The 17,875-nt window shown below is 36.0% G+C and overlaps 1 protein-coding gene across 1 annotated transcript in view; it reads right to left on the minus strand.

The window, feature by feature from the left end:
• Positions 1–11,522: 11,522 nt before the first annotated feature.
• Positions 11,523–17,875, minus strand: part of LOC130553692 (formin-J-like) — a 12,445-nt gene continuing 6,092 nt past the window's right edge. The window contains exons 2-9 of the mRNA XM_057332812.1: positions 15,357–15,399; positions 14,751–15,041; positions 14,231–14,515; positions 13,761–13,957; positions 13,105–13,263; positions 12,180–12,299; positions 11,818–11,928; positions 11,523–11,721 (exon numbers count right to left, since the gene is read on the minus strand). Of these exons, the coding sequence (XP_057188795.1) occupies positions 11,617–11,721; positions 11,818–11,928; positions 12,180–12,299; positions 13,105–13,263; positions 13,761–13,957; positions 14,231–14,515; positions 14,751–15,041; positions 15,357–15,399 (1,311 nt within the window). The 3' untranslated portion in view covers positions 11,523–11,616. The remainder of the gene's footprint in view (positions 11,722–11,817; positions 11,929–12,179; positions 12,300–13,104; positions 13,264–13,760; positions 13,958–14,230; positions 14,516–14,750; positions 15,042–15,356; positions 15,400–17,875) is intronic.

The following is a 17,875-nucleotide window of genomic DNA, read 5'->3' on the forward strand; positions in this document are numbered from 1 at the left end:
TGATACATTTACTCACAATGCAATAAACTTATACATTGCATCATTTTTCTTTAAATGCCTGGCCTAGGCTACCATATACTATGTGAATTTGTAGTTTGAAGATGCTGGGTACATCATAAACTGCAAAGACAACAAATAGAGGTTTTTGTTTTGTTTTATTTTTCACATGATTCTACTTGTCTCGCAGTTGTAAAAATTTTACAGGTATACTGTACCTTTAGTCTATTCATCATTTTAATGTTCTAAGGTTTTTTGTGCGTGAAAATGTGTGCAACTACTTACCTGCACAACTAACAGCTGCAAGAATGATCCAAATTTTCAGTATCTAATTGAGAAAAGATAGATTACTATTGGAGATTATTATTACACAAGTATTGTGTGGGGGTGGTTTTAGGACATATTTCATGGGGGTGTTTTTTTTTTTTTAGTAAACAAGATGAGCTACACGATATGGACAAAAGTCAGTGCTTCCCACAATATAGCCTACTTGCTGTAGCCAGTGGAAACGTGTTTTTGCCCACTAACACTTGATTTTAACATAATATTTTGATTTAGATTTAGATTCAATTTATTGTCATTGCACATGTACAAGGCAACGAAATGTGACCTCTGCATTTAACCCATCCAGAGAGTAGTGAACACACGCACAGCAAGTGGTGAACACACGTACCCCCGGAGCAGTGGGCAGCTATCACTACAGCGCCCGGGGAGCAAGTAGGGGTAAGGTGCCTTGCTCAAGGGCACCTCAGTTGTTACCCGCCGGCCCTGGGAATCGAACCGGCAACCTTCTGGTCATGAGTCCGACTCTCTAACCATTAGGCCACAACCCCCCATATTTTGATTTATTGAATGTTTATATTGATATTACAATCTATATCTAGATTCCAACCCCAACCCTCATATCTCTTTATTGTATGTACAAAGCTGGTACTGTATGATCTTTCTTGTTTTAGAGTCTTATCTTGTACTCCACTTCTTATATTAATTATACAAACTCTGTCTGCAGCTTTTTAATTTACCAGCTGTTTTCAAATCTGATTTTACATGAGAACCTGCTTTTTATTCAAGTTACACAACAGTTACAATGAACACAAATAGTTTTTTTGTAATGCGGTGTAGACATGGTCGGAAATTAGGGGAGATTTCTCTGTAGATAACTCATGAGGTGAACAATTGAACTTTGTGGGAGACTTGTAGAAAGACTATAAGGCTAAAATTGAAGATATACAATGTGTATAATATATTAAAGATAGACCATAGAATAAGTATAAATATGCTATATGCATAAACACATAGAAAATAGTATCTCTCTTCACTTTTTATCAGACACGCACTTCTTCAACCGAAGGGGTGATTCACATTTTGCGTCTTTTGCGCGTGCGGCGACGCTTCAAATCCTTAGCGCTTAGGTGGCGCGAGGTATTTTAAAGTCCCCGTGAACCGGAAGTTGCGATTGTTTTTACTTCTTTTTCTGACACATTTCCGAGTGAAAAAGAATTTCAAAGGAGAAAATTAGTGGGCGTGGCTTGCGTTTTTCACTGCCAATTGATTGGATGTGTAAAAACAGCTGTTGCATTGATTTTGAAATTAAACTGGCAGCAGATTGACAGCTGAAGGGGAGGAGTTAACGGATGATCCGGCCAATCCGTCTAAATTACGTCATTTCAGATGGATAGTCATTTCAGGGTGGAAGTACATTTTCAGATTTTAACTGAAGATTATGAGGGTACATGAATCGTAAAAAGAAAATGACCCACATTTATAATCACAAGTTATTTTCTACAAACTCTGCAATATTTCATGAAAAAATAAGAATTGTCATTTTTAATTTCACTGGGAATTTAAATGCAGTTTTATCGTACATCTAGCATAGTACAGACAACACCTTTACGAATCGGATCAAGTTCAGAAAGTTGTGAAAATACACTTTTATTTTTTGTGCAATATACCTTGTGCGCGCACACAGTAAACTCAAGGAGAGATAGCGATGACGCGCTGATCTATGTCACTTTCATGAGTGCCAATCTTAATGCTACACATAGACTATAATTATATTCTATGCAGGGCCGGTTTAAAACATTTGGAGGCTCTAGGCAAAATTTATTTTGGAGGCCCCTCACAGCACCCCCATTCCCTCCACCTTTTAGAATAAATAAAGTATTTTATTACACTGTAAAAATGTCACAATTTTAACAAGTTAATGATATTATTAAAAAATCAGTTTCAATTTGAAATTGCTTTAAATAAAATTTTAGGGCAGTCGGGATTTAATTGGGGGGGTGTAATAATTTTACAGTAACACAGCCATTACTATTCCACTGTTTTGGATGAGTTCAGCCTACTGCATATATTTAAAATGGGAAAAAGCACCATTTTAATTACTTCAGCTGTCTGCTGCAGAAAAGTGTTTATACTCATTATTCATTCAGAGACTGGAACAATGGACTGTAAGTTTAGTTTTTTTGCTGCCTGTCTTGGCTTGTGGACAAGTGTATAGGGATACTGTAGGTGTGTTCCACTTCCACTTCAAAAGAAAGAATGACAGACTATTTAGGCCAAAGGAGGGCTTAAAGCCACAATATGGAATATTTGGACCGCTATATGGTGCACTTTTGAAACAACAACAAAAGGCGAAGCTACAGTGAGGGAAATAATTATTTGATCCCCTGCTGATTTTGTAAGTTTGCCTGCTTACAAAGAAATGAAGGGTCTATAACTTTTATGGTGGGTTTATTTTAACTGATAGAGACAGAATATAAAAAAATCAGGGGAAAATGTTATATAAAGGTTATAAATTGATTTGCATTTCAGTCAGTGAAATAATTATTTGATCCCGAGAAAAGATACCTTTGTACTTGGTGGAGAAAACCTTGTTGGCAAGCACAGAGGTCAGACATTTCTGATAGTTGGTCACCAGGTTTGCACATGTGTCAGGATACATTTTAGTCTACTCCTCTGTCAATCTTTAAGGTTTCTTGGCTGTCGCTCAGCAAATTGGAGTTTTAGCCTCTTTCACAGATGTTCTATAGGACTAGGGTCTAGAGACTGACTAGGACATTTAATGTGCTTCTCCTTAAGCCACTCTTTGGTTGTCTTATATTGCCAATAGCAATACAAGACAATACGTTTTGGGTCTTTGTCATGTTAAAGGCACATCCACGACCCATTTTCAATGATCTAGTTAAGGGGAAGAGGTTCTTGTCCAAGATTTTACGGTACATGGGCCCGTTCCTCAGCTCATCAAGGCGGTGAAGTCATTCTGTACCCGTAGCAGAGAAAAAGCCCTAAAGCAGAATGTTTCCCACACTGTGCTTCTCTGTAGGGATGGTGTTCTTGGGGTCATGGTCAGCATTTCTCTCCCTCCAAATACATGAGTCAATTTTGGTCTCACAGCAGTGCCAGCACTTTCTCCAAAGCCTTTTCTTAATCATTTTGATGTTCATTGTCAAACTTCAGATGAGCCAGGCGGGCCTTCTTGGGCAGGAGGACCTTGCGGGTGCTTCAGGATTTCAATCTATTGTGGCATAGCGCGTTACCAATGGTTTGCTTGCTAACTGTGTTCCCAACTGTCTTGAAATCATTAACATGCTTCTTCCGTGTAGTTCTGGCCTGATCTTTAACCTTTCTCATGATCATCTTTACTCCATTGGGGAAATCTTGCAGGGAGCTTCAGACCAAGGGCATTTGTGAACTGTTAACATTTAAACGCCACATATTTGCTTGAATGTGCAGCTGTATTCAAATAACAGACGTTGGCCGACGCAAAGAATTGTGGGTTATCTCTAGCAACTAAGGATACACCTCATGTGTCCTCCGAATTCTCGTGAAAGTAGGTTGCATTAGAAGGGTGCATACGGAGTGTCATGCCTGCTTTTATGAAATGAGACAGTCTCGGTGTCGTAGCAGCCTTCAGAACCAAGACACAGCTCATCTTCCCGCGAACGCGGTTTCTAATAAACCGTAATCTCTAATATATGCGCGCACAAAAACCAACGTGAGGGCTGGTTTGACTGGCTGACCGAAGTTTAAGAACGGTGTGCTTTAAGAAACGAACCTCCTGAGACGCAACATATTTGATAGTCCAAAACGCTGCTACATACGAAAGTAACGATTGACGTCTTATAAAGCAATTTGATATGTCTGTCGAAGAAACTTAATGTTATTTACAACGTTATAACTGGCAACACACAGCCACAGTCAGTCGGTTTGCGCACGCTATAGGTCGCGATCAATAACGCGTCTTCTGCCCTTGAAAGTTCTTCTGGAAGGGTACACCACGTGAGCTGTTGTCTAAGATAAGGGTAAAACTGTTGTTTTTATTACTGCATTCATGATCATATGATTTAAACAGCTATATTTACGAAAACAGCTGTTCATCTCCCTCCAGAACTTGCACTTCAAAGGATCTGCCCTTCTAAGTGCGTGGGGTACATGAATGCGATTGGATTCACCCGAAAATGCGATAGGAATTAACGAAGATGCAATAATAGCCATATCTATGATAAAAGCGTTCGAGCAATTGATTCGCTTTATACGACGCCAGTTTAACGTCAATGGGCCAGAGGTGTAAAGAGTACCTGAAAACCATACTTAAGTAAAAGTACAGATACCTTGCAGTGAAAATTACTCCATTACAAGTTACAAGTCACCAATTCCAAAACGACTTCAGTAAAAGTCTTCGAGTATCTGATTTTAACAGTACTTGAGAATTTTACTCATACTGAATGTAGGCTCAAATCAGCACTAGTCCTCAACACTTAAGAGACTTGTCAGTGAAAAACAAGAAACAGTCGATTCGTGAGGAGAGCAATCTCATTTATTTTCTTAAATCATAATAAGACTGAACACCTCAAAATTGCAACAAATCATGGTCGACACCATAACCTACATCTATTACAAACACCCAAGTCTCATTTAAGCTCAAGTGCTCATAAGTAAGCCAACATTCTTCAAAAACGTCTCTTCAATACAAAGGATAAATAAAATAATGTTAGGTAAAATTAAAAAGTCAAAGCCAGCGATTGTCAACTACCTGATAATGCACTCGTATTCACATTAATAAGTAAGGGCAAAATTCACAAGAAGTACCTTCAATGCCCTGTAAATGGCAATATTAATTCTTCTGTAGCAAAAATAAACTGCTGCAAAAAAAAGATAGGTGCCATGCAAAATGTAATGTGTAATTGCATTAGTCATTACAAATGTAGTGGAGTAAAGAGTACATATACTTGTTCAAAAATGTAGTCAAGTAGAGAGTAAAAGTTGCTAATATCTTTAATACTCAACTACAAAGTAGCCAAAAATATACTTAAGTACAGTAACGAATTACATTTACTCCAATACTTTACACCACTGCAATGGGCAGGGATTACTTTTGTGCTGCATGTATTAACGTTTTTTACTTTTATTAATTTGACTTTCATTAATTCAACCATCTTCATAAATCTTGAAAAAACAATGCCACCCACATCTTGGAAGTGGGGGTGAGTAAATTAACAGCAATTTAATTTTGGGGTAAACTAATGCATTAAGGAATATAAAATACAATTAAAAAGACAATATCCCTTTTATTTAAAATATTAATGAAAAGGCACAAATACTGGATGCAATATGTGCATGTTTTAATATATGACCCATTGGCGAAGTAACAGCAACAGAAAACCGCATAAAAGGAACAAAATGCAATAAATAACACAACAGAAATACAAAATATTATAAAATTATGATATGGTAAAAAAAATGGCCCGCATAATATTTATAGTTTTGGAATCTGGCCTGCAAAGAAAAGTATATTGAAGACCCCTGGTGTGAAAGGATGGGATGCTCAGTAATACAGGTACAGCGGTAATTGTTGAACAATCAGAATCAAGGACTGGAACCAACCGTTTTCAAATCCATAATAAGCTTTGGTTTGCACTGATGTGAGCAATTATAACAGCAAAAGTACAATAGATCGAGTACTCACAATTTCGTCAATTTTATGATGCATTTTTCCGCTGTAAATTGACGATTTAACCATGGTCAGAAGTCTCTATACAAATTGTGTTGTTGCTGGATTGGTGTGTCTTCGAATGGTTCCTGTGGGGGTCTGGTCAAGTTGCGCCAAGGTTCGCGCAACACCTTGTGTTGCGTGTTGACAAATTACAATTTCCATTCTATTTATTTGCTCGTAACAAAGTCACGCCCAGTGGGTGTAGCGAACCTCAGTATGCCCCGCCCACTGCAACCATTTTTCACTGGAACTCCGCAGCTGTTTCTGAAACCGCGCATCGTTAAAGGGATAGTTCTGTCATCATTTACTCACCTTCAGGTTGTTTCAAACCTGTATACATTTCTTTGTTCTGCTAAACACAAAACAGATTGATCTTCAAACTAAACATCAGAAGACCATGCAGGGAGAACTCGAGTAGCAGTTTTATATTATAGAGTTGTGTTTTATTTTATTGGAAATGAATTGACTCTGCAAAGTATGCAGAAACTTGTTACATGTTAAATAAAAAGTAAATGATTCAATTTTTTTTGTAAGTAATTAGCTGTATAATGTATTAGTTAGACTTTACCCCATTTCTTTTAGGTTGTTATAGCTCATATTTAGATACTCTTTCCTAAAAAATATAGAATACCCTAAAGGATAGAATGTACTCTAACAAGGCGAGTGCAAATTGTTACCAACATTTTATTGAGTAGATTCTATTGGTTGTTTTATAGTGTAACCAAACAGATCTCATCCCCATTGACTCCCATAGTATTTATTTTCCCTGGCAGTAAATGGTGAATGAGATCTATTTGGTTACTGACATTCTTCCAAATATCTTCTTAGAATAAATAAAGCCGTTTATATTAGGCATTTAGCTATTTCCTATCAATTTTAATGAAGTGGGCACTTTCATAGTAAGAGCTGATCAGACAACAAATTTCCCAGCATGCAGAATCATAAAGCACACCCTAAACCCACAAACATTTAGTCAGTAGGCTACTTCTACTAACCGTAATGAGCATCAACTTTCGCCTCCAGTTTGAAGCTTCTGTCTGTGGCTTGCAGACTGATCAAATTGACAGATGCTGTATTGTCAAGGATTGGCAGAAGAAGAACCCAAGCACAGGCAGCAGTGAAGGGGTTAACAGATAATATTTATTATTATTAACACAAAACAAAAACACCCACAATAGGGAAAACGAAACTGAGATAAAAAACTGAAACAAAACACTTCCCACGGGGGGCAAAAACAAACTAACAAAACAAGGCACGACACAACGTCTTACAAAAAAAAAAACACGGCAGGGTGACTAAGACTAAAAACACAACTCACGAATAAAGGACAAGGCACAGAACAGGAACCAGGGTAACACAGGAACATGAGCACTAACACAACGCAGACACAACGTAATACACGAGCACAGGACAAAGAAACAAGAGGGTATATATAGGGAAGACAAACGAGGGATAACGACACGGGGCAGGTGTGGGTAATAAAACACTCAGGGAAAGTTAACGAGGAAACGAGATGGCGGGAACAGAGACGAGACACTGGAGAGAACGTATATTATTGTCAAAAGGACAATAATATGTTTCTCTCCACACATAACCAAAGGCTTTGTCATGACTCTGCTACAGGACCAAGAAAAACATGACTAAATGAAGCAGAGCCATGACACTGTATAGTTAAATATTCACTTTGGAAGGGATATTGCGGAATAGCGCATTATATATAAACATTGAGAAAATGTCTTTAATGCGTTCAAGTTAATCAAAGAAGAATAAACAGTCTGTTTTAGCGTTATTTCAAGTGTTGTTATGCTATAAATATGATAAAGAATAAAAGACGTATATTTTTTATTTCATATTATTAAAATGTTATGTAAATATACCGCTAGGCTATATAGCCTATCAAGGAAAGGTAAGACAAATAATCATTCCTTAAAATCAAAGTCAAACACCCAGCACTTGCTATAAATCTCTATTGCTATAAATCGTCATTGTTCTCACTATACTGTTGTTATTGTCTGAAGATGAATGAAAATCACATTGTATTTGATGAACAACTTTTAAAAAAGTATAGTAGTTTCGTGAGCTTTATTCAAAACAAAAGACTGTCTAGAGAGCACACAGAGACTGATCTATTTGATGTCTGAAATGACATTTTGTTTCCTCTGCTATAAATCGTATTAATCTTGCTTGTTTAGTGGGGTCGTCCTTGTCCCCACCATTTTTCAAAAACAAAGTTATGCCACTGCCGTCACATCCCTGCAGAAAAAAACAATAGAAACCATCACAGAAATGCTAATGTTTCTATTAAAATATAATTACTGCTTAAAACACTGATAGATAGAAGCTTTTATATAATTTCTTTAAGAAGCATTAAAGAGACCATTTCAACATCTACAAAAATGTACAGTATGTCTGTACTCTCAAGTCAGAATTTCATCATCTTTTGAACACACACACACACTTGAATTTCATCATCTTTAGAACACATGCACGCATGTATGCACATAAATAATTAGTTGAAACTACTTTAAAAAATGTACAGTGCAGGGGAACTGTCGTGTTGGAATATTAAAGGATGCTGCCCAAACTAATGCACACAGTTCCTTAGAATACATGATGTAGCATTAAGATATGTACGTACGAAAATGTACGTGTTTTTACAAGCTTTACCTCTTCTGTGGAAGCTAGTTGAGAAGTGGTTCACCACAAAGAGTTCCTGCATTTGCTGTGACGTCACGCTTAATTGTGAGGCATGTCGGTTGTGCTTTACATACACATTTTTACATCACTACAAATTAATCAGGAAGAGGTTTACATGCAGCTTAACGTGTTTGAAGTTTAGTTTGTGAATCGCTTTCCAAAAAGTTAGATCAGCTTTGGTTGAGTTCTTTTTTACAGAGACATCTATTTCTCAGGCAACAATTTCTCAGACACGATTTTGTACACCGAGTGCTTTTTATGCATGATTTAACAATCATTTGAAGGTGGTTGTCAATTTAGGAAACTATGATGGAATTAGATCTCTATACAGCCTGTGAGTTGGGAAACATGCTTGGACATGGTTAAGTTGCTTCCCCTCAGTGAACCCATACATTTATAGAATTTAAATTGACTGTAAACTCAGTGAGCTGCAATGATTTTTGATTCAGCTGAAATGACATTCAACTTCTGAAGAGCCATTCGTTTATGCTGCCCCATCTGGTCTTACTTTGAAGCATAGGCCAAATTAATCAATTCAATTTCATGCCAAACAAGCTTTAGAAGCCAGTAATGCTTTTATTTTTAAAAACAAAATCAGGCTGTTTGTCTGCATGCGAGATAAAGTCATAATCTCCAAGCTATTGTTTTGTTAAATATTATAAACCTTGATTTTGTCTCGACCTGGATGCTTCTTAATCATAGAGTATTATATTATATTTGATATTTTTATACTTTTACCCAACATCCTAAAAGGAAACGTAATATCAAGCATGGCCTTTTATGGAATTTATTTGTGTGGTGTTTATTGTGGGAAATGTTGCAAGTCTGTCAATCAATCGATGTTCTTTGTGTGTCACTAGATGGCAGTGTAATGAAGAGTTTCTAAACCATAAAGGTAAGTGGAAGAAAGCAAGGGACTTATGAGCTGTGAATGTTGAACATTACGGTACAATTGATTTACAAGTTCCTATAGGTTCTTTGTTTAACAAGCAACGTGTGTATCTACTTAAAAAGGACAAAGTCAAGATGTGGAGAGAGGGTTGAGAGATATGGAAAGAAGAAAAGTGTAGTAAGGATGAAATCTTCACCTAGTCTTAAAATGACTTGCTCTTTCTATTTGTAGCAGATGTTCATTTTGAGTGTGAAATTTTGCAAGTTATTGTGACTATTGTGATTTTTTTCTGCACTTAATTGCAGAAAATGAAGGTCAAAATAAGAAAAATGCTCTGTATTTTTTCAGACCTTAAATACAGCAAAGAAAACAAGTTCATATTTACTTTTAAGCAATAGCCTACAACAGTCATATTTGTACATGTATTTAGGAAAAGTTCAAAAAATATTTTTAATGTGATAACCTCGATTTTTATTAGTTTTCATGTGTCTTGTCATATTGTCAGTCTTCACATGGCTGTTTGATGACTTTGTCTCTTCTGAGGTTTTAATTGGTTGAAATTTAACAGACACTGGACTGACCACAATACATCTAGAAATGATGATTAAATGAAAATTTGGAATGGTCTCTTAATTTTTTCCATGGCTGTATTTAAACATTTTTATTGTTATGGGTGTATAGATTTTACACATAATTGACATGACTATTCATAATATTTACCATGTCATTGTTTATTATCATTCTTGCTATTATAGTCTAAGTGATTAATAACTGCATATGGTTTGTAAAAAAACATTAGCATTTTGCAAGATGTAAGCAACACTGCTCCTGTTTCAATTCAATTTTATGTTTATAATTATTTCTTATAAATGTTTGTTTAACATTTTGATTCAGTTGTAGATTTCATGTTGGTTGTATTTTTTCCTAAAGTTTAGGGTTAAAAAACGGAAACGGGAAGCTTCAGGAACAGTGTTGATTATGTTCTGCAAAACAGTCTATACATGTCCCATTCAGCATTTAACAATAGAAATGAAAACAGCCTAAAAAATTTAAGATAACCTGTAGACGTACACAATTCAAAAGAAATTGAAAAAAAGTGAGAATGGGTTCTAAGGCAGTTTGGGCAGTGTTACAGCTAGTGGGCTACATTAGTACATTGGTAGGCCTATATATTTTTATTGTTAGTAAGGCATCAGTATGCATGTTATACACAAACTGTATTTACAAACTATTACAGTGATTACAGGCACAGGTAAGTAAAATAATAGTAGGATTCAAGTATAAACGCTTTGTTTTTTTTTTACTACAATAAAAGGCAAACCATGCATTAAGCTGACATGCTGTTTGTTATAATTATTAATTGTTAAGCTAATAGAAAAACATACATACACTAATTGTAACGTGTTATTTAGAAAACAAATAAAGAACTATTTATATAAATAGTTATGCTCGTTCCTGAAGCTATAACTTCATGCAGCAGAAAGTTGCCCACATAGTATATAACTATCATTTTTTAACATTTCATACCTATTAGACAGGACAAGCAAAAAAGAATGACATTTAACATCTTTGGAAGTTGTTTTGCATGGTGGTGACAAAAATGTAAAAAGTACTTACTGCACTATAAAAACTGTAAAGATTGGACTCAAATTTTTATTTCAAAAAGAAAATGATTTACGAAAAGAGAAATCCTGAAGGAAGATTATTTTTGAAGTTTTAGCCATTTGATGAATGTGAGGCGCAATTCAGCCTGTAGCAAAAAACTGCTGGTCACAGTTTTAAGGAACACACTGAGTCGCAATGGCAAACACCATCTTCATTAATGTAGAGGTAGTACTTTTAGCTCAAATACAGTCATTTACGTTGCTCTTTACAGTGATAACCAATACTGACCAATGTATTAATCGACAATATCAAGGCTAAGTAAAACGGTCTTGGAAAAAAGTCTTGGATTTTGCATTAACAAATCTGTGTATTTTTGTTTCTTTCTTTGCACACCAAGCATTTACGTGGCTAGTGAAGGCAGTTCAGGCAACTACAGGAAATTGCTGGTGGAAGATTTCCCTTTGTCAATGTCAAAATGGACACCAGCTGAGTCTGAGGAGTTCAAGACATCAACGGAAACTCTGGGTGCATCAGACTATTCATAAGAGGAAAAGACATACATTAGGTTGGTGCTGTTGAAGTCTTTTAATATGACCCTCTGAAATGATCTAAGAAAGATGATATGCATTACCTCGGGCTGAGGTGCTAGCAGTGATGCAGCAGTAGACGAGTCATTGTATGTTATATTGTATGTTGTGGGTTGAGGCCCAGATGGAGCGCTGTTCATCAGTGGATTGTAATTCTGCACAAACGCACAGCATTATTTGAAATATACACATGAAATTATGTTATTTGTGTCCACGTTTCAATACAAGAAACAATTATTTAGTACTCTCTCTATTATTTAGTCTCTTGTATGTACTACTGTAAGTAATAATTCTGTGTCTTTTACGCGAAACACTTCAAACTGTCTTAAACATATTTTATTATATGTTACAAGTCGATAGAAAGGTAAGCATATAGTAAAGCATGCAGTTAAGATTTTAGATGTACCACAGGTGCAGGTGGGTTGTACTGGTTTGGAGAAACATTCCACTGGGGGGGCTGGGCTGGGGGTCCTACAGGTCCAGGAGGATAAACAGGGTTCTGTGGCGCATACTCGGGATTAAAGCTCTGGAACAACATAAAAAATTATAGGTTTAATAAACACACACACACGTATACAGTATATACACAACATACAACATATTGCAACTATTTTGTGTGGGTTTGAGTATATTTATGAGCTGTGCAAAAGTGTTTGACCACCATAAGATTTCCAGAAGTGGCGTTTAAGCAATGGAACAATGACCATAAATATATCTTCTTATTAGAATACAACAAGACAATACAGTAAATGTATGGTATGCAATGTTAAAAAACAGCTTTTATAGGCTAAAGTGACAAGTATTTAGTGTGGCATTCCTTCACTTGAGCAATAACAGGAACATGGTTCTCTTAAACCTAGATGGAATCTAAATGGAACCTTATTTTCCAATTCTAATCTAATGACTTCACAGTCACCCCCAAAGAGTTCAAGATGTACTTAGTGCCAAGGAGGGTCACACTAAATACTGCTAAAAGAAGCTAATTCGTTTTGAAAACTGTGTTTTTTTTCTATACATTTTTCCTGTATTTTCGTTTGTATCTTCATAAAGAGATGGCCTAAGACTTTGGCACAATCCTGTGTGTATAAATACACAAATATATATTGTGTGTGAGCTTTTAACTTGTCAGTAGAGAACCCAGTAAGAAATTGCTAACACCCACGAGGGGGGCACCCCGAGTCAATATCTTAATGGAATGGATTTCATTTTAATGTTACTCTTTTACATACATACAAACATCCATACATCCATGCTGTATATGTACGTGTCATGAGCTTGTCTGAGAAAATAAAACACTTTAATTGAATAAATGTGTTTGTATTTGAACTTACAGGGTTAGGATGAACAGCAGGTTGTCCGCTCCATTGTGGTGGAGGAGGATACTGAATCTGACTTGGGTCTGGTGGAGGATATTGAGTCTGACCTTGGTTTGGAGGAGGAAAGTGATTCTGACCCTGGTCTGGAAGAGTGGGATAGCCAGCCGTATAACCCTAAAATAAGAAACCCAATATAATAAATATGGACTAATGTTAATTACAAACTGAACTGTAAACAGATAAATGTAAAGAGACAAACATTCTTCAATACTCTACAAAGATGTACAATGACTAAATGTGAGTGTGCAAGTCATTTGAATGATTTTTGTAGTGTTTTTATCTATTTTATTGAAATTTTCCTGCTGTTTTGAAGCGTTTGACAGACAAAGACACTATGATCTGCTATGATCTATTATATCTATTATTAATCTAGACATTTATTTCATCTATGTATCATACATGCCTTGATATTTCTGACAGTATTTTTTACATTTTACTACTTTACCATTGTTGTAGGGCATCAAATCAGTAACTATTAGGCTACTGACAGTGCCACCACATCAGGCACTAAATAAATGGTTACTTGTGAATAAAACAAACTATTTTTTTTCTGATTCTGGTGTTGCTGTGTCTTTTGTCTGGTTTGTGAGTCTTAGATCAGATGATGTTACCTGTGAGGGATCAGTCACTGGATGGCAGATTGGTACAGACTCAGGCAGGGGATTGAGGGTGTTGTCATTATCTGTTTGTGATTTATTGTTCCTACACCTTTTACAGATTCTCTTCCTGCAGCAGAAGCAGATGCTCCCCGGAATCCCGAGAAGAATCAGAGCTATAAGACTTTTATTTGGAGTGAAATTGTGTTGATCTAAATAGAAAAAGCAAAAACAGACAATCAAGAGCAGAAAGAAAATATATGATCACTAACCCTAGTGAATGTATGTATTAAACAATAAACTATCAAAACAATCTTAATAATTTAAAAACTGATGACTGTTCATGCTACAAGAGCTCAGAGCCATTTTTCAGATTTAAAGTAAATATGAAAAGGTTACTCATGGTACACAGCGCAAACCTTCAAAACAAATCAAAAACAGTTATATTTTGTTTTCACAGCATTTTGGAGAAATGCCATACTTACCCACTAATATCATTGTATTGTTTGACACAAGTCGACTTTTGTGATCGGTGAGTTGGTATCTGCCCACATCTGACACGTTGACATTAAGCACCTTGATCCTTTCACTGGTTACTTTAAGTCGGTTGATGTAGTTTGGGTCTGCATTACCCACAGGGTTTCCGTTCTCCACCAGGGTGACAACTGAATGGTTGCTGTGAAAGCGAAGAGTGGCATCAACCGGTTTGATTCCTTCCAGAGATATGCTGAGGGTTTCACCTGGGATGCATTCAATCATGTTTCTTTTGGCTATACGGGAGAGAAAAAACAAGCAAGAGTGAAAAAATGAGAGGAATTGTATTCCTCAGACACAGTCATGCATTTGGTTGATGCTTTTATTGAAAAAAAAATACAGTTTATCGGCTGTGCGTTCCCTGGGAATCAAACGCATATGACCTTGAAGTTCCTAAGCTACAGTACGTCACAAAGATATTGTTCTGATCAGATGAAGGTGATGTGGGAGGAAAAGTATTCATTCACTTACTGTTGACCTTTACCGTGTAGGTGGAGATTATGGTATTCCACGAATTGAACAGGGTGTATGTTCCCTCGTCATCAAACGTAATATGCCTGAGTTGGAAGGTCCAGCCATCACTGGAGGAGTACACCGTGCCTTTACTGGCTTTACTAGGTGAGATAATCTGCTGCTTCCAGATAGTAATACGGGTTTCCTCATCAGCAGAAGCAAACTCCAATTTATCTGTCCTTTCGGGAAGATCCAGACTCAAATAATCACCATGGTTTATCTGCTTCCGGGATGTGTAGACTGCAGAGACTGCAGAGAAATAATTCTTGGTTTGTTACATTTGCACATGCTTTTATTCAGTGTATTATAGATATACATCAGTTTTTTGTGTGATCAAACTCATGACCTTGATGTTGCTAACTCCTACAAGAACACAAGAATGCACTGAATAAAGATGTACCATAGTGCACCCATAGGTTTTTGTTAGGTCTTTTCTTTCAACACAACGCATGATTCTACTTGCATCACAGTTGTAAAGAATGCATACCGCACCTTAAGTGTATTCATCCTTTCAAGTGTGTTCAATGAGGTTTTTAGTGTGTGAAAGTGTGTGCAAATAGTTACCCGCACAACTAGCAGCTGCAAGAATGATCCAAGTTTTCAGCATCTAATTGAGAAAAGATCAATAAAAAATGCATACTATGCAAGCTCTTTGTACTTTAATAATGTCAACTAAAATAAACGATACTGTAATGACAATGTAAAACGTTTTTAAAATCAAATATTTTGTCTGTTAACATTAAGTTAATGCACCATGAACTAACATGAATAACTGTATTGACATTAACATTAACAAGGATTACTCACTGATCAACTAAATTATTCATTGTTAGCTAATGTTAGCTAATGCATTTACTACTGTTAACAAACACAACATTGTAAAGAGTTACCGAAATGATATAGGACATGTCAATGGTTGCATGTTCGAAGGTAGGCCTCTCAGCCAGTGTTTTTTATTATTATTCAGTAATAATATCCGGTTCTATTTTTTTGTAATGCTATAAATTATTCTATATCAATAACATTTCAGCTGTACCTTTGGAGGTGTTTTGTACACAAGATGAGCTATATATAAAAGCTGCAAGGCACGAAGGAATAACCTGGTAAAGATTGCAAATAAAACCAGCAATTTTGATGGTGACTTTGTGGAAGGATATAAAACTAGGGTTGGGAATCGTTTCAATTTTATCGATTCTGATTCCAATTCTGATTCTGCTTATCGATTTCGATTCTTATCGATTCCCAGTTTCGATTCCACAGTTGAAGTAAAACAACCTGTATGGTCATTTAGCCTGCTTATTGACTTGTTTGCAGTATACTGTATATATATATATATATATATATATATATATATTTATTTATGAGCACCGTTTTGTGTATATTTACACATAGAAACACATCTTTTCTGATTTATTACAATTTGTATTATCATGGTTGAACTACATCATGGTTAAACTGCAGTTACTATAATGCAACTATGGTTAATTCGTGATTCCTGTGCTTTAATGCAAATTTTATAGCTAAACTATGCTTACTATAGTAAAAAATATTGATAATTTTCATAAGGGCTTTTATTGAACGCATGTACTTTTCTGAAAATATGCACACAGGAATTGATAAGAGGAATTCAAATTTTAATCTCAAGTATCCGATTCCTATTCCTTTCGATTCCGATCCGATTCCTAGCCTTTCGATTCCGATTCCAAATTGGAATTGATTTTCGATTCCCAACCCTATATAAAACAGCTTCATATTCCTTAAAAATGATCAGTTAACTGAAAGTGGGAAAAGAAAATAGGATTCACTATTCACTCTGAGAAGCCAAACACTATTGAAAGTTGAAAAAATACACTTCAAAGTGAAACTCCCAAGTAGCCTAAATGTGTTAAGGTTTTCTGGTATTCTCAGGGAATCTATGAGAAAACGTTTTAGCTTTTCCTCCAGAAAAGTAATTATAAACAGCCGTGACTCAGTAGTCAATGTGTAGCCTACAGCGATACTGCAGCCTATATTTTACAGAAAATGCAAATGGACAGCATTCTTTTCGAGAGTAAAACTGCAACATTTATACTGTACAGTAATGTGGAAAGGTTTAAAGGGGTCATATGACACGGCTAAAGCGAATATTATCATTTGTTTTAGATGTAATGCAATGTGTATACACGATTTAAGGTTTAAAAACGCTGTATTTTCCACATACCGTGCATGTTTGTATCTCCTCTTTGCCCCGCCTCTCTGAAACGCGCTGATTTTTTACAAAGCTCATCGCTCTGAAAAGCGAGGTGTGCTATGATTGGCCAGTTAACCAGTGCGTAGTGATTGGTCGAATACTGCAAGCGTGTGACGGAAATGTAACGCCTCTTACCATATTTGGAACATCAGGATCCAAAGCATTTGTACTGACAGGTACGCCCACCTTACTTGCGTATACATTTGGGCGGTCTTAGTCAAATCATATGACCCCTTTAAATATTGTATTGTATAAGGGTATACTAGTCATAGACATAACACATTGGCCGCTTTGCACCGCTGCTGTGATACGTCAACAGCCCCGCCATATTACATTTTAGACATTTTCGAAGACAAAAGATGTTTTTTTATTAATCCGGTAAAACCGTTACAGCAGTAAAACATGATGTTTGTGATATAGAAACACAAATAAAACTGCCATGCATTATAAGTATGAAATAGCAGTAGGCCTACACTGTAAAAAATGTCAGTAGATTTAACAGTAAAATACCGTATAAATGCTACAGTATAAAACTGTATTTCATAAAACATGCGAAACCCGTAGAATTTACAGTGGAAAGCTGTAATTAGTTTTACGGAGTAAGACCGTACATTTAACAGGTAAAAACATATGAAAATACGGTTTATTGGAGTAAAACATTACAGTACACTGTATTATTTGCCGTAAAAAAAGAACGTCTTAAAAATATTCTTATTACAAATAGACTACATAAACATATCTGACTCCCCTGTGCAGTGTGCACTTAAACCAGTTTTAATATGTGTTATAAAATCATCTTTTTCTGTGTAAAGTTGTAATATAATGACTTCTATACATTGTTTAGCTTAAATTG

Source organism: Triplophysa rosa, linkage group LG4, assembly GCF_024868665.1.
Source record: "Triplophysa rosa linkage group LG4, Trosa_1v2, whole genome shotgun sequence".
Taxonomy (NCBI): domain Eukaryota; kingdom Metazoa; phylum Chordata; class Actinopteri; order Cypriniformes; family Nemacheilidae; genus Triplophysa; species Triplophysa rosa.